General features: G+C 41.3%; 1 protein-coding gene across 2 annotated transcripts in view; it reads left to right on the top strand.

Moving 5' to 3' along the window:
* Positions 1-18633, top strand: part of aig1 (androgen-induced 1 (H. sapiens)) — a 117252-nt gene extending 98619 nt beyond the window's left edge. For both annotated transcript variants that reach the window (XM_048250358.1, XM_048250359.1), the window contains one exon: positions 18346-18633. In XM_048250358.1, the coding sequence (XP_048106315.1) occupies positions 18346-18526 (181 nt within the window). In that variant the 3' untranslated portion in view covers positions 18527-18633. The remainder of the gene's footprint in view (positions 1-18345) is intronic.
* Positions 18634-18937: the final 304 nt, after the last annotated feature.

Consider the following 18937-nt stretch of genomic DNA (forward strand, 5'->3'; position numbering starts at 1 on the left):
CTTTTTGGTTTTAATCTTGGTGATTTTGGCTCACAGCTCATGGAAATAAAAAAAATCCAGTATCTCAAAATATTAGAATAAAAAATATATAATACAGAAAAGTATTTCCTGAGCCTATTGTCCATTTTGTTGTCATAGTGATGGCACCACGTATGACAGCAGCTTTTTCCCTATTTATCTATTTCAGCTATTCTTGCTGTTATTTTTTCCTCATGCCATACTAGGCAGTGCCTTTATATCGACTGATAATTCTTGTTTAGTTTTTAGGTAGTTTAGTCAGTTTAGTTGGTTTTTGCATTTTTCATGGAGCAGCGTCTATTTAAATAATGTTGCGCTATACAAGAGTGGCGCTTCTGAAATATCAGGCTCATGTGAGCGTTACACCATCAAGTATACCTGCTGAGCTAGAGAGACACAGACGAGGGACTAGAGCAGGATTGATAGTGAGAATGAGACGTATGAGAGGGACAAGGGAATGGAATCGGGGCTCATCTGGACACTATATTTACCATATTTGGATGACAGGCATGAACGCCGGGTGGCAACATTCCGCCATCGCCAGGTTTAAGACATTTAACGGACATTGAATAGAAACAACGTGGTTTTATGCAACTTCCATAAAAACAGAGCAGCATTAAGTAATAAAGTCAAATTTGAATATAACGTGGCCAAAAGCTTTTAATTAGTCTTCCTGTCAAAGATCTCCAGATCAGTGATTTACGCCTATCTGATCTGCCATTTACCATTCACAAAAGCTGGTATTGTGTTTCCTGAATCCTTACATTCAGGCATTCAAATGAAATGTAATAAAATAGCATGTAAATATTCTTTCTGCCTACCAGTGTATGATGCTTGCATGAGGGAAACATCCCAAAACAATGGCACCCATATAATTGCTGTTGTTTTGATAAGTATTTCTCATGCAAGCATCATGCAACCATGCAAAAACAATTAAACTATTGTAATTATATTTTACATGAGTAAAGCAGTCCTCTGATGTGCATGTTTTCACAAACATTTGTGAATAATCTTAGCACTTTAAACATTGACTGCTTTGAAGTGCATGTATAACAAAATAGCATAACAATAATAATTGTGATATCATAATGATAATTTGATGGGGGGTGGATTCATGTAGGTTGGCTTTATGACCCCAAAATATGCCTTGACTGGGCCTCAGGTCAAAGCATGTAGGCGACAAAGCAGCAAGGAGGCATCGTATGATCATTTAAACAAGTTTTATGACAAGGTCGGTGAGGAGGTAACGTAAAAAGTTCAGATTTAATAAAGCATTCCAAAAAGCTCAAAAGATCCATACAAAAGCTCAAAACAAAGTGCAATCCAACAAAGCAGTTTGACAAAGACTCAGTACAGCAGTAACGAGAGGCGGGGAAAACTGGAGCACATGGCACATAAAAAACACAGGACACATGATCACACAGCCAGAAACACGAAAACAAGGTAATAGTGGCCACCAGAGGCCAGAAAAGTCCCAAAATCATAACAGAAATGATGCCACAAGTCTACATTCAATGTTATACAACAATTGGGTTCTATGGAACTATTTATTTGTTTCTGATTGGCCGAGAGACGTTCCATGAGTTGGAATATCCCTGGACATTTCAACTCAGACTTTGCACAGCTAATAATAAATCACTCCGCGATACAATGCGAAGATTTGACACAATGTTCTCATCCCAGCTCTCCACTATTTCAAGCAATGGGTCCCTATCTTTTACTGTCTATGGTTACTCCTTAGCAAACCATAACAAAACAGTGCTTCACCACATCTGTGGATTAAGCCACACAGTCAACTCAATGTAAGTAAGATAAACGAGGATGCTAATTGTTCTCAGCATTGCCAGCATTGTGTTTAATATGATTGTCACTCAGAGGAGACTTGTAGATAACTAACGTTAGCATACTGTAGTTGGCTAACCGCTGCTAACCTGCTAGCATCGTCACGTCAGGCTGTGCACAGTAGTGTAACATTTATTCACCATAAATTAATAAAGTTGAGTGGTTCTGCAATGTAGACTATGTTTCCGGTTTTTTGCAGTACCATGTCCCTTACATGACATGTCCCATCCTTGTAACATGCATGCAGCAAACCTAGATATGAATGTGATTTCAGCCCGACTTTCAACATTTCTTTCAAGAAGACACGTAAACCACAAAGACCCGTAATGAGGGATCTGGAATGTTGGTTACCTAGCAACCAAGACGCTGTCTATTGAAAAGGGAACTATTTTTTGGTGCGTAAGAACGATGTCGAAATTAACATTTTTAAACAATAACGGGATGTTTTCAGATTATTTAGTTTGTGGTAGAATTAGATAAAGCAATATAGCATTTCGTGATCGTGGGATTGGTCATGGATATTCCCACGGCTGTTGTTGCCTGCACTACTCGGCCTCTGGCCTCGTGGCTACGGCCGAACAACACCCGTGGGAATATCCATGACCAACCCCACTCTCACTCGTGCTATATTGCTTAATTATTTAAGCCACTTCGAAAGTTTGTTTAGATCCAGTGACTGCTGTCATGGAAACGGAACGTCACACCCCAACTTTGCACAAATAGGCTGACACCAGACATAATTTCACTGCATTTCTTACTTCCAGTAACTATATGCATGTGACAATAAACTTCCTTGTACCTTGTACACTTCGGTACTCTATTGTGAACTACTGATAGAGTTCTAAAACCTTTATGACATCACCCATACTGTAGCCACTGTAGTCTCTCAGCTTATTAGGAAAGCCAAGATATTTTGCAGGTGTACAGCACCAGGTATACAGATTATGTAAACCCAATCCATGTTACGGTAAATATAGATCTCTGTAGATCAGCTGTAGATCTTGTAAAATCATGATAAAAAAAACAAACAATGCCAATAGACAGACACAGAGATCAGAAGTGAGAGAGAGAGTGAGTGTATGTATGTACATGTGTGTGTGTGTGTTAAGGTGAGTGTGTGTGTGTATCAGAGATGGGGCATTGCTTGCCTTGGTTGAGCAAGAGCAAAAATGTTTCAGGATTTGTATTTGCAATCTTAAAGAGACACCAGGCAAGCCTGATGCTTTTTCTCTACGTAACTCCACCTAGCGTCTTTTTTTTTTTACGTGTGCGAGCCCTTGCTTGGTCTGAAGCTCTTTTCCTTTTCTTTGCATCTTTCGTCAAGGGTTTTCACTACTTCTTCGCCGGCTCTACCATTACACACACATTTGCAACAATTGCTGGCGTTTCATTAGCCTGCCTCTGTGCTGGGGATGCAGGATGTAAACCGATCCTGCTTCTTGCGATGTCTGAGACTTTGTGAGACTGAAGGTCGGCGGGTCAGATACACTGAACTTACAAGCGGGATATTCTTCTTAGGGACTGTTTGGTATTTATGGAATGGACCACCAGAGGAAAATAGGGGAGGGTCATGTCTTTTTATTCTTTGTTGAGGGGAGGGTCACCCAACTTTTTTTAGTCTAGGAGGGAGGGTTACCCAACTTTTGTATTCATGAAAACAGCAAAAAGTCCAAAAAACAACGATGATCCGATGATGAATCCCAGGACATAACGCCATAGCCTAATAGGCTCGAGATATAATTCCAAAGGGGACAGATAGGCTACTGCATTTAAAACTTAACAAGATTGAACAAACCTTCCCGATCTTTGAAATTGCGATCAGTGACTGGCATCGGGTGAACGAAGCTTTTCGAAGTTGAATGGGCTATTAAAAACTATTTGCGCACCTCCATGTCACAGGAGAGATAGTGGGCTCGCCCTTCTATGAATTGAAAAAGACGTTGTAGGCTACTGTACCTGCAAGCTGGCCTATGATTGCTGAGTTTGCGGCAAGGTAACGATAAGCAAGAAAATGTTTTTTTTTTCTGAGTCAGGATATGGCGAGTCAATGTAATTTATTTGTCCCATGTTAGCCTACAGACCAGTTTCCATAGTGCACATCTTATCAATAGTTTGAATGTCGTGTGTGTTTCTCATTGACAAATAGCGTTCAGCACAGTGTTCGCCTTTGTTACACTTGGTTTCGTGATGGCTTATGACCAAATATGTGACTCAGCTAATGTTATAGGCTATACAATTTCCCCTCTTAAAGCGATGGTTCGGAGTAATTTCATCCTAGGGTCCTTTGCACCATGACCCCGAGCCAAACACCCTCCCAGAACCTTTTTTCCCTTGGTCGAACCCTGGTCGAAAGTAGCTGTCAGAAACTAATGACGCTCTGCAGTCGTGGATGGAACCTACTTTTATCTCAGAATTACCCCACTAATAATGCCCTGAATGGTACGAAACTTCTGCAGTAGTACAACTATGACCTTTAGTACAATAACGAGGCATTAGAAAGTTTGTAAGTGCACCAGGAGTTTATTTAAATAAGACTTGCCTAATTATCTGCTACTATACCACTGCGTCGCCGTTTCTTCCGTGATTTGGGAAAAGCCTGTAAAAGTCCTTGCAGGAAGCGATTACATCAACGTTTTTTGGTATATCCAGTTTTAAATATTTTTTTTCGAAGTGTTTACAACTTAGTGTTAACTAATAATTGTTGCAAACTGGACTATGAACAAAATATTAGTGCATTCCTGGATCTACATCCTTATGCATGCTTAGGCTACACTAAAAGTGTAAGTAGGTAGCCTAGGCCGATATGACTGGCGTTTCACATGTGAAGGCTGTGACTTCTAGCCTAACGTAAGCAGAGCATGACACCAGAGTCCTGTATTTGGCTAAATTAAGTTACAGACGTCTTTTGTAGACTTTTGTAACTTCACTAACTATATAAAGAATCCAAATATACTGTATCACATACAGTAGTAAATGAATTAATCTTCGTAGTCAACAAAATTGTCTTACCGGTCGCAATGGAGGCTGCCATGATTGTGACGTCAAGTCGGGTACTTTGGGCCACAAGATTTCCACACGAGTCTCCGAGCAAAAAATCCGACCCGACCTTGCGTTCAAGTCATTTTTCCTATATCAGAGGTCGGAATTTCCGAATATCCGATGTGCAAGGTCCCATAATTATGTTCCCAACGCCTTTGGGAATAAAAACAGCCCCACATTATCACAGCCCCTCCACCATAATTCTCATTAGGCATGGGGTTCTTTTCAGTATAGTCATTCTTCTATGTATGCCAAACACACCTAAAGTGTTTCTGGCCAAAAAGGGCAATTTTCATTTCATCTGACAATAGACCGCAGTTCTAGACAAAGTCACTGTACCATTCAGTAACTCCTGCCATTTGCATTGGTAATTAAAGGTTGTATCAGCCATTTCAGGCCCAAAAAAGGCCCAAACATAAATGATCACATTCATCTAATCTTTCCTAACGATCTGCAGGCCGTCAAAAAAACGTGTCTCTGTAGGCAGCCTAGGCTCCGAGATCTGTACACTAAAACAATTGCTATCAACAAGGGTTGGCAACCCCTCAAAAGCAGAACAATGTGTTTCAACCAATAGCCGACGAGATGCGTGTTTAGGAGAGTTTTAATTGCACGGGAAAGTAGTGTTGACGAACTGACCGAAGTGTCGGTTAAATAACCCGGTTCGTGTCACTGAGCCGGGAGAATCGAGTGCCAAACGTCAAAAACCGACTCAGTGTTCCTAACATCATTCATTTTCACATAGAGCAACACTGGCTTGATTTGCTGTGCTCGAGTGTTCTCGTCGCTACTCTTTCATCGTATCGCGTATTAGCGCCTCTACTGGAGTGGTAGTATAATCAGTCAAACTATGATGAGCCTGTATGGCTCTGGGCCTCATAACCGTGGCTGTCAAACGAGTCAAACAGTTCGCTAGGTTTTCCGGGCCTCGTAACCGTAGCCTACATAGAGGTTCATAGGCTACATTACCGATAAATATAAAATACAAATACACGTCATGTTATCTTGGTAGTTATGTTAAATGAGATGTTTGTTGGTGGGTAGGCTGTCACGAGGACTGTACAACAGGTTAGAGACCGTAACTGTGTTAATGCATGAGTAATCAAACGGGTGTCTAGGTTCTTGGTAAGTTGAGTTATCAACTGATCCCAAAAGCCTTTATGTTTCGTGCATCTTGGAATTGTTCATTGAAATTCATATCCTAAATTACAAAGGGGGGAAATATTATATGACATAGGCTATGTTATCTTGGTAGTTATTGGTTAGAAGTGCATAGGTTATTGGTAGGCTCACGAGGATACCGCGCACAGCTGACTACTGAACAAGACCGAATGTAGGCTAACCATGGGCAGTACTTGAGTCTAGTGTAGGTCAATATGAGTGTGTATGTCAGCTAATTTCAGAGACACGGAGAGCATGACATTTGCAGCTTGAGACTACATGTCTTGGAGCGATATGGCGGGGGAAGTAACGCGCGATATAACCCCCTCCGCTACGAACCGGGTGACCGAATCTATTAACTCGGTAGGCCAACCAACGACCGTCCGGTTGAACCGACTTGCATATAAGAGTCGGTTGTCCCATCACTACGGGAAAGAGGGGGAGGGAGTAGCAAGCTAGCTCTCTGTTTTGTTTTGAACATCAACAGATTTTGAGGAAGATGCACCTGACTTTCGATGGCGCCGTGCTGATGGCAGCCTGTTGCAGCAGCTCTTGCTCTGTGTGGAGTTTTTTTTTTAAGTGTCCTAGTTGCATTCTTTTATGTTGCATCTTATAAGTAGTGGCGTCTGGCTAGCTGTCAGTATACTATGGATGCTAAGTGGCTTGTGCGACTTTTATACTGTTTTATTGTTTTTATAACATACACGGGAGATCATGTCAACACGGGCAGTATACTATACCTTCGGGACCAGCTGATAGCGCTCTCCAAACCACCACTACTGCTGGGATCAAGACATCAAATCCCCAAGGAGTTGAGAAGAAGACGCCGGGGGTGCAGGGCCGGTGTGTGACGAAGAGCCAGGAGAAGGAAATTTAAACCTTTTGTTCCATCTATCGTCATGGGGAATGTGAGGTCGTTGCCAAACAAGATCGATGAACTTGCGGCATTGACAAGGACACAGCGGGAGTACCGGGAATGTAGCCTCATGTGCTTTACCAAGACGTGGCTGCAGGAGCATGTTCCAGACTCCAACATCTCCAACCATGGCTTCTCCACGGTGCGAGCTGACCGGGATCGCAGGCTGAGCGGTAAGAAGAAAGGAGGGGGAGTCGCGGTGCTTGTGAACAACAGATGGTGTAATCCTGGGCATGTCACGGTTAAGGAGTGGAGCCGTTTGCAATCTGAACATCGAACTGTTAGAGGTGAGCCTGCGTCCATTCTATTTACCTCGTGTCATGGCGGTCACTGTTTACATTCCGCCTTCAGCTGATGCCGATGTTGCATGTGACGTCATCAACTCTGTCACTGCTAGACTACTCACTCAACATCCAAATGCATTCATAGCAATTTCTGGGGATTTTAATCACGCTTCTCTCTCTGCAACACTTCCAACATTTTAACAATAGTGGACTGTCATACCAGGGAAAATAAAATACTGGACTTACTGTATGCAAATGTGAAGGATGCCTACAGCTCCACTGCCCTTCCCCCCCTGGGCAGATCTGATCACAACCTGGTCTTGCTCACCCCCACCTACACACCCATTGTGCAGCAGCAACCAGTGACCACAAAGGCTGTGAGGCGCTGGACACCGGAAGCCATAGAACTTCTGCAGGGGTACTTTGAGGTCACAGATTGGGATGTGCTCTGTGAACCCCATGGAGATGACATTGACTCCATGTCTGACTGTATTACATCATACATACATGACTGAGTACATCACCTTCTGTGTCGACAACATAGTACCTACAAGAACGGTGAGGTGCTTTGCCAACAACAAGCCTTGGGTCACAAGTGAACTGGAAAGGACTAAAACAAAAAGAAAAGAGCTTTCAGGGAGGGTGACCAAGAGGCACTCAGGAGGCGTAACCTGGAAAACAAGCTCCAGCAGAACAACATGAGAGATGTGTGGAGCGGGATGAAGACCATCACTGGATTTAAGATGAAAGGGAGTCAGGCGGAGGGTGGCCTTGGCAGGGCCAATGAGCTGAACACGTTTTTCAACCGATTCAGCGTCAGCATCTACCTCCACCGCCAGCTCCACAAGCCCCACTGTCTCCACCTCCACACATGTCCCCTCCTCCTCCCTCTCCTCCAGCCCTCCCACCTGTTTGTCCGTCACCAGCAACCTGGTGAAAAGGCAGCTGGTAAAACTCCACCTGAATAAGGCTGCAGGCCCAGATGGCATCAGTCCCAGGGTACTGAAGTCCTGCGCTGACCAGCTGTGCTGGGTTCTGCAGCACCTATTCAACCTTAGCCTTGTGCAGGGGAAGGTACCTGTGCTGTGGAAAACATCCTGTCTGGTTCCGGTCCCAAAGAAGCCCTCTCCATCAGCCCTCAACGGTTATAGACCAGTTGCCTTGACATCACATGTCATGAAGGTGCTGGAGAGACAGGTTTTGGCCCATCTGAGACCACTGGTGGCCCCCTCCCTGGACCCCCTACAGTTTGCCTACTGTCCCAAGGTGGGAGTGGAGGATGCCATCATCTACCTGCTCCAGAGAGTCCACTCTCACCTGGAAAGAGCAGGCGGCACTGTAAGAATCATGTTTTTTTATTTCTCTAGTGCATTTAACCCTTTAGCCGCCAGGGTTTAAAAAAATAAATTGGATTTTTACATCAAAATTTCAAAGGGCCATGGCTTGCAAGTGGTCAGAGATAAAGTCCTACTGAAAATGTGAAAATCATTGTAAATGGGGTAAATTTACTCATCTAATTAGCATATTATGATGTCACTGGATGGTAACCAACGTTAATTATGCACATTTCAGTAAATACTAGATGTTGAACATATTTGAGCAGTTTTACTTTCTTTTTTGTCATTTCACCCACATAAAAAATGAACAGGAAAACAGTCACATGTAAACCAACAATAGTAAACTATTACTATAATCACAAACCCTATGCTACTATACAATAAGTAGCCTGGTCACCACTTTTGCCACTGGCACCTCTAGCTATGTTGGGCAGAGGGTCGAAATAAGCATGGTATGCTTAGTGGACACCGTTGCAAAGACGCACCTCCATTCACAGACCGACTGTGACTATCAGTCAATAGACGATCGATCATATTCTCCAAAAGGCAGATATTGTCCTTCAGAATCAGAATAGGTGAATAACAGACCTAAGACTTCATCACACGTGAATTTTCAACATTTGGTGTATTTCTGTTTCAATTTGTGCAAAACTATGGCCCGCATCGCTTCCACTTTATGGAGGAAATGCGCATCTTCTTTGTGTGTTTCTTGCGTGCTTCCTGAAAACTTTGAAAAAAAAAGATTGAGCTTGAATCGAAGGGTGTCTGCCAACTAGTGGTCAAGAGTACAAATGAGATTTTGCACTGTACTCGGGTCTATCGTCTGTTTTATTCAGTAATGACGCTTGTCACAATATTTCGACTTGGGTGGATAGAGGGTTAACACCATCCAGTCTAGGCTGCTGGGGGAGAAGATGCAGAGGATGCACCCTCACTTTCTGGATTATGGACTACCTCTCAGATAGGCCACAGTTTGTTCGGCTGGGGGGCTGTGTGTCTGAGCGGGTGTTCAGCAGCAGGGTAGGAATTTCACGGCTGCCACGACGGCCATGGCCGTCGCCCCTTGCGTTGGCCGTGATGTCCCTTTGAAAATCAGAGGTTTACAGGCCACGGTGGCCTTGGTGCCCCCTTCTTTCAATATTCTGCTTTGCGTCCTACTAATAGCGATTTCTGTGGCATGTCAAAATAATCTTAGCATTCACAGCGCAAATTAATTTAGTATTTTACGCAGTGGAGCAAATTCACCCATTCTTCTCAGTTGAACTACTGGCAAAGTAGCCTACTCATCACACAGACATCACAAGTATCACATGAAAGAGCTTTTTCTCAGCTTTTAAACAATGTTAGCCGATAATTGCTGTGTTGAATGGTTCGCGAGAAAAGTAAATTATATAATTCAATTTTATCATACATTCTGGTTTTATGTCCATGATCTCCCTACCCATTCATCTCGGTGGAATACTTCACAAACCCTTCTTTTAATACATGACGAACCGTATATCAGAATAAACAGCAGACCTTACCGAACACAAAGGTGTAAAGCAGTCCCCTGTACAGTTAGCCATTTCAGTTTTGAATTTGCAGTAAATTTTGACATGCATGGATGTCTCCAAATTTGGGCTTTAAGTTTTACAATGTGTTTAAATTGTTCCACATGATTTCATAACGGGGCAAATACAAAATAAATGTAACAAATATTGCCTAGCTATTGGTAAATCAGAGGATGGCTGACTAAGAGTTTGTGAAAGTAGCCTGAATGATCACAAAATGCTAAGCATGCATCTAGGCTATTTGAGTTTTTTTAAAGCTGAGCTGTACTTAAATTGTTCTATACATGATTTCATAAGGCCAAATATAAAATAAATATTAAATATAGCCTAGATATCTGTACATATTAGATGATCAGATGATTTACAATTCTATGTAATATGTCATGTTTCATGTTTTTGTAATGTTTCATACAGTGATGCAGGTCTACTGCAGTGAATAGGCTAAATACAACTTTGATCATTTTTATTGCCTACTACTGTATAGTTAACTTTGGCCTTGGTGCCCTGACATGTGGCCTTTATGCCCCCCACCAAATATGCCCAACTGAAGGCCAAGTGGCCTTGCCCCCAGAATGGTGAAATTCCAAGCCTGGTCAGCAGTACAGGAGCACCTCAGGGGACTGTGCTATCCCCTTTCCTTTTCACACTCTACACCTCTGACTTCCAACACAACTCTGAGTCTTGCCATCTGTAGAAGTTCTCACATGACTCTGCATTGGTGGGGGGGTAGAAACAGAGTACACTGCAAAAACTGCTTATCTAACACAATCTAACCAAGTGTTATTAATCTTATATCAAGATAAAAAAAAATAGTTGGTATTGTTTTCAGTATAAAGAGACTTAACTAGTGCTTTCTCATGAAATCATTTGACTTAATTTAAGAAAAGTTTGACTTATTTTAAGACATCTCATCCAGTAAGCCCATGACATTCTCTATTCCTGTATTGACAAGAAATAGAACACAAATGCATCGAGCTTATAGGGTAAACCAGTCCAATCTCCTACCCGTACCACATCAACCTCAGATTTCCCCCATGGATCATATTTCCCCAACACTTACAGCAAAACTAGCACTCCTAAATATCAGATCTCTTTCAAACAAATCATTCTTAATTTATGATCTAATTTGCACACACAACCTTGATTTTTTACTTTTAACTGAGACATGGTTAGATCAAGCAAACAGTGCTGCTACTTCTTTTCAAGACGTCTTTTCAGTACAATCAGTCGTCATTCGGTGACTTTACTTCATTTGAATATCTGTGTGCATGCATTAAGTCTTCTCCTCAGATTCTATTACTGACAATTTACAGGCCTCCAAAACATTCAGCTAAAGTTTTTCTTGAAGAGCTAGGTGAACTGCTATCAGTTGTTTGCATAGAGTTTGACTGTCTTATTATATCAGGGGATCTAAACTTGCATGTGGATAATCCTGAAAACAATTATGCCAAGGAATTCATTGCACTAATCGATACTTTCTCCCTAACACAGCATGTACAGGGGCCAACACACTCTCTCGGCCATACCCTCAACCTTGTTATCACAAAGGGTCTCGATGTCTATACAGCTGTTAAAGACCTGGCCTTATCTGATCATTTCTGCGTGTTCTTTGATGTGTCTATGTCCCCACACACTCAAAACACAGCTATGATGGTAAAAAGGAGAATCATAAATGATCAGACAAGTGCTCTCTTTGAGCAAGCACTTTCACTAAAGTCAAGTCAACTGTCAGACTCTGAAGACTTATTTGATCACTTTAATGCAAAAATGGCAAACATTATGGATGACATTGCTCCATTACAATTCAAGAAAGTTAAGGACAAACAGAAAGCACCATGGAGGCAAAATCCAGCAGTTAAACTTCTAAAAAGAGAGTGTAGGAAGACAAAGAAAATGGCGTAAATACAAACTTCAGATCCACTATGAAATCCATAAAGAGATGCTCCGCACATATAACTCTGAAATATGCAAAGCAAGACAGTCTTTCTTTTCTAACATTATCAATAGAAGTTCAAATAACACTCATATTCTATTTTCAACTGTTGATAAGTTAACAAATCCCCCCTCACAATTAGCGCCTGAACTTCTCTCAACTAATAAATGCAATGAGTTTTCATCTTTTTTTGAAGGTAAAATTGACAAAATCAGACTCGACATATCTGCTCAATTACAAATTCAACAACCTGAACTTCCAGCAACAGAGGGAAACTAAACTTGATGTCAGAGTTCAGCTTGATAGACTACGAAACACTTGAAAAAATGGTACAGAATCTCAGCTCTTCCACATGTGTCCACATGTGACACTCTGCCTACCAATTTCTTCAAAACTGTTTTTCACCTCATAGCGGCAGATGTCCTTCAATTTGTAAATGTATCACTGCTGTCTGGCACTTTTCCTAAGTCACTGAAAACAGCTGTTGTAAAGCCACTCTCAAGAAGAATAACCTGGATGCCTCCATGCTAAACAATTACAGGCCCATATCCAATCTACCTTTTATTGGCAAAATTATTGAAAAAATAGTCTTTAATCAATTAACCACCTTCCTAACATCAAATGGGTATTTTGATTACTTTAAGTCTGTTTTCGGGCAAATCACAGCACTGAAGCAGCTCTCATTAAAGTTTCCAATGACATACGCCTCAACACAGATTCAGGTAAAACATCAGTCCTAGTGCTACTGGACCTTAGTGCAGCATTTGACACTGTTGATCACAATATTTTACTACACAGACTAGAACACTGGGTTGGATTTACAGGCATAGTTATCAGCTGGCTATAATCATATCTACAAGAAAGGAGCTTCTTTGGTGTACCTCAACACCAACGTCCTTGACCTGTGGTGTTCCCCAGGGGTCGATCTTGGGGCCACTATTATTCAACCTCTATATGCTCCCACTTGGACAAATCATTCAAAATAATTTGATTTCATTTCATAGCTATGCAGATGACACACAAATTTACTTAGCTCTATCACCAAACGACTATGGTCCTCTTGAATCTATGTGTCAGTGTATAGAACAAATCAACACCTGGATGTCTCAAAAATTTTCTTCAGCTGAACAAAGAAAAACTGAAGTAATTATATTTGGTAAAATGAGGAAAGACTTAGGGTTGCCACTCTCCTTGACACAAAAAGGGTTGAAGGCAAAGGATACTGTTAAAAATCTTGGTGTATTAATTGACAGTGATCTAAATTTCAACAGCCACATGAAAGCGATAACTAAATCAGCTTTTTACCACCTCAAAAATATTGCCAAACTCAGAGGGCTGATGTCAAAACATGACTTAGAAAAATTCATTCATGCATTTATCTCCAGCAGGGTTGATTACTGCAATGGACTGTTCACAGGCCTTCCTAAAAAGACTATTAAACAGCTTCAGGTGATACAAAATGCAGCAGCTAGGACTCTAACAAAAACTAAAAGAACTGACCACATTACTCCAATTCTTAAGTCCTTGCACTGGCTTCCAGTAAGTCACAGAATTGACTTTAAAGCACTATTGCTTGTTTATAAATCAGTAAATGGAGCAGGACCTTAATACTTGTCAGACATGCTTCAGCAGTACACACCTTCTCGTCCTCTCAGGTCCCAGGTGAAAAACCTGCTAGTAAAACCTACAGTTAGAACTAAACATGGTGAAGCAGCTTTTAGCTGCTATGCGGCTCAGCTGTAGCCAGTTTTAAATCTAGACTTAAGACCAAACTGTTCTCAGATGCTTTCTGCCGAGTTACAAATTCTGAATCTGCCTTGATAATTATTCTACTTTGTCTTTTATTACTTTTTTTACTACTTTTGCCTTTGTTTTTGCTTACTAATTATTCTTTATTTTTAAATGATTTTACCTTGTGTTTTATGTTTTCTTTTTATTATGATCTTTACCTTTTAACTATTCTTTGACTATATTGCCCTTCTATGCTTTTATTTGTTATTATTGTTTGGTTTTGTTTATGTAAAGCACATTGAATGACCTCTGTGTATGAAATGTGCTATATAAATAAACTTGACTTGACTTGACTTGACTTGAAAACAACGCACTGGCAGACAAATTTGCTTAAGCAAATTTGTCCTAAAAACAAGCAAATTTGTCTTGATAAGACTCCTTAAAATAAGTCAAGGTCTTCTTAAATTAAGTCAAAATGATCTTACGGGAGAGCACTAGTAAGTCTTTCCATACTAAAAACAATACCAAATAGATTCTTTGATCTTAATAGAAGATTATTAACACTTGGTTAGATTTCATTTCTTGCAGTGTACCGGCAGATGGTGGATCGCTTTGTGGAGTGGTACGGTAGCTACCACCTGCTCTTAAATGTGGCCAAGACCAAAGAGATGGTGGTGGACTTCAGCAGGAACAGGACTAAGCCAAACACCATCACCGTCCTAGGGGAAGAGGTGGAGGTGGTGGAGAACTATAAATATCTGGGGGTTCACATAGACAATAAACTGGACTGGAAGCATAACACTGGGGCTATTTACAAGAAGGGTCAAAGCCAAAAGGGCCAATAATTCTGGAGGGTACTGTGTGTGTGTGTGTGAAAGTGAATATGTGTGTGTATGTGAAGGTGTGTGTATGTGTATGTGTGCGTGTGAGTATATGTGTGTGTGTGTGCATGTGCCTCTGTTTTTGTGTTTGTGAAGGTGTGTGTATGTGTGCGTGTGAGTATATGTGTAGGTGTGTGCACGTGCATATGTGTTTGTGTATGTGTATTTACGTGTGTGTGTGTTTGTCAGTGTGAAAGTGTGTGTATATGTGTGTGATTCCACACAAACGTAGATGTGAATGAACGAGACCCAGCCACTATGTGCCTAGTATAACATATTGCCAATGGACTACAGTTGAAAATTAGCCTGCTGGCTAACGCTGTCATATTTACAGAAATGTTGATTAATGTGCACTGTTCTTTAAATAAATAAATGAAATGAAAATGAGGGAACACAGTAGTAAGGTTACAAAGTAGCAGCAAAGCTGGCAAACAGGAAGTCAGGTCATGTCTCAGCAACACTTTCATCAAAGATTATACGCGGAGCAAGATAGTTCATCATAGTTCATGTCTATGGACGCAAAATGGGGATTGAGTCCTGTCTGCGTACGTAGCAACTGGCCATCAGCAGCAGAAAAAACAACAGGCACACACTTGTTAGGTTGATTTTCTCCAGACTGGAATGCTCAAAAAAATGCTAAATGATTATCATGAAAACGTGCACAATATTCACATTCCTATCTCCAGAACCAAGATCTTATGTGGTGAAATTCTGAGCTATGAATGGAACAGTCGCTGCCTCTGGTCTGCATAAAGCCCATCACACACGGCCGGCGATCCGACAGTCAAACACAATGGTGGAATTCTGTTACACTGCATGAAAAGTGGGATTTTCGTCCCCGTAAACACCCGGAAATCTCCCTAATTTTCGGCAGTTTACGACAATTTACAGCCTGTAAACGTTTGTCTGTGCCACATATTGTCGGAAACAAACTGTGAGGTATGTGGAGAGCTCGCGGAGTACTATGGTTCGAATTAGCATATGAATGGCAGCGAAAGGATAGAGGTCGTATAAGGGCAATTCCACGCATAACAGCAACTAAATATACCAAGGCATTGTGTTGGCGTTAGGGAAGTGAGTTTTGCGCGGAATTGCCCATAATCCATCCAGACACTCCTCCAACAATGCCGTCTTTCTCATCAGATATCAGGTCAATGTTGGTGCACTTCCAAAGGTCCACCTCTTCCTCAGCTAGCACACTCTGTCTCGCTTCCAGCAGCTGTAGCCTAAAAACAATCAATAAAGACAATCAGTACTGCACGATGCACTGCATATGGACACAACACATATAATGCACCTGAAAAATAGTCACCAAAAACGGATTTCTCAGACCCTCCTTCTTGATCGACTCCGAGCTGAACTCTTCACAGCTTCCGCCTGTGATGAAAGTCTTAGTTTGTCGCCTACCTGAAGCTCCTGCATAGCCTACTGTCTTGTAGGCCTAATAGGTCTTACAGGCAGCTGGAAAATAATTAAATGAGAGTGGTATGAATACAAAAATGTAGGGCTGTAAGTCACAGTAAAATTAAACAAGGAAGGAGAAAACAGTAAAAGTTACTTACACACAATGGCGTCATTATCAGCATTGTGTAAATCCGGACTTGCAGACATAGCTCCGAGCAAATAGGAGGTCGGCCTCTTAATGAGGCGAGGTTAGTCTGTGAAAACAAAATGTACGGTTAAGATCAGTAGGCCTATCTATTAACGGATCTATTTCTTTATAGTCTACAGCAGAATGAAAGCATTCTTTAAATCTTACCCTTGCTCCGGTTCGTAGCGCCTACAATTTGTCTCCGGGTGAACCCGTAGGGCTATGGGTGATCGGCTACCACAGTGCTGATTTCCCGACGACTGATGTCCCTTCTCCTAGCCCGGAGAACTGGCTTGGCACTAGATGATCCAACGCTCACCATTCCTCCAAGCAAAGGGGGCCGGCAAAATTTTCATAGCTACTAATGGCTGAAGCTGCCACTTCATGTACAGACAGTGGTTAAAGTGGGATTTGGCAGGTGGTTGATGCAACAGGGAAAAATGACTCACCGTTGGACAATATGAGTATCGTGGTGTAGCAATACTTTTTGGACAAGAATTGCTAGCTTCTTGGTCACCTCGGTACACACGAAAAATTAACTCATTATTTATTTTAACAATATCATTGCGCTATATTGTTAGTGTGAAAGAATATATTTTTTATTAATATATCTGAGGTGGCGGAACTGCGTCCCCACCCACACACACACACACTTTAACCCCTGTGTACAGATGTCTATTATATTGATTTATTAGATCTCAATATTTCCCTAGCAATGCATGGCTTAGACTATATATTTTGGCTTACAAAATTATTTGCTGGCTGTGGCTGAAACTCTAAATGGTGCAAATGGCAACGGCTTCAGGGTCTAAAGTGAAGTAACCAAACTGTAGCCTTTCTGTTTGAATTTGCCGGGCAAGCCCTTTTTACTGTCTATGGGCAAGCTGCACACTGACTCGTTGTTTACCCTATCAGCTGTTCTACTGGCGAAAGCGACGGGCGGGTCTTCCACTGCTCACCAGAGGAACTGTCTCCCCTGCTGGGGGCGTAACGGTTGAACTTGCGCTTATTGAAATGTTCTCTGCAAATGGACACTGTGGCGTATGGACTGAGACTGTTTTGGACTGTGTAAACAGCCTACTACCTAGGAAAATATCTATTTGTATACATATTTATTGAATTGCATATTTTTATTGAATGATGATAAAGACAATCATTTATATATTTGCCTCTGAAATTCTCATTGTGTTGGTGTGAAGGGGAAATCCGAAAGTTTGGTTACATTATTGGAGTTTGCAGGGAACAGACATGTCATACCCAGCATCATTTCTGCCTGTTGAGCGCATTGCTGGGAGTTTAAGCAAGACCAAAGAAAAGGTCACAGTCATACTTTCATTAAATAAATCAATTCAAGCTAAAATTTAAGAGTCTATACTTAGGCTATACTGTGCCTGATCTATTTATTCCAGAGCTTTTCTTTTTAGGAGGAGGGGTGTGTCATGGGGGGACGACTGCCAAGCAAGGCCCACGTCAATTTCCGACAATTCACGGCAGTTTTCGGTGTTGCCTGCAAATTGCCGTATACAGTCGTATACCTGAACTTCCACGACAATCTACAGTGCCGCATACTGACGAAAATCCCACTTTTCATGCAGTGTAAAATGCTTTACTACACACACTACTGGCGACGCGATCACCCATCGATTCAGTGAAGATACAAGGACCAGACAACTGTTTTCTATTATGATGTATCGATGATGTAAAACCCGTGCGATCTGGGTTTCTGATGTGGCTCCTCCTGATGAAATATCTTGCATTATCCTATGTATAATCTTTGCTTTCATGTATCAAAGCCAAACTTGCTATGTGGACTTGTGGATCCATTGCACATACAATGATGGTGCCCTTTGAACTCTAGGGGGCACTGACATTAGCAAACATGTGTTTGGGCTTTTAGGATGTTGTGTTACTGCATGTAACTTTTGATCCGTATGCCAGCTTTTCAAAAAGGAGGTACTGTTGGAATCCTTGGATTTAATTCAGTAGTGTAATAATGCTGATGACTTGTTTTTATAACCACTTTCATGTGAACTCACACTTTCTCACTTTCTTTTCTTCTTAGGATGTGTTGGGTCCATCATGTGACTGGAGTATGGGTTTACCCACTGTTAGAGTATCTTGGCACAATGTCCAAAGTCCTATTTTTCTTTTCTCTGACCATTCTTATCAGTGTATACTATGTTCTTGGAGAAATTCTCAATAGTTATATATGGGACTTCACAACCAAGAGTAAGTCTTCATGAATCAGCAATTAGCATAACCTATGCTGTCTAAATGTTTCATAGTCATACTTGAAATAAAAGCATCATGATTGTTCATAGTCTCTCTTGAAATAAAAACATCATGATCATTCTTGTGCATTTGTTTCATGATTGATGACTAAGCTAAAAACATCAGAGATGTATAAATGAAAGCATGCTAGAAAAATACTTCATTGTAAGTGATGAGTATTTCATATTTTCAGACTTGAGTCATATTATTTGTGACTACTGACATAATGATATAATGAAAAATACATATGTGTCAATTGTGCCAGAATGAGGGTAATCTGATGTGTTTTCTGTTAATTAATGTCAGGTTAAACATCTTAGCAGGAATTAATATCTAATTACAGTGCATGAAAATCAGAGGCGGACAGAGTACACAGCTTCATT

Source organism: Alosa alosa, chromosome 8 (genome assembly GCF_017589495.1).
Source record: "Alosa alosa isolate M-15738 ecotype Scorff River chromosome 8, AALO_Geno_1.1, whole genome shotgun sequence".
Lineage (NCBI taxonomy): Eukaryota > Metazoa > Chordata > Actinopteri > Clupeiformes > Clupeidae > Alosa > Alosa alosa.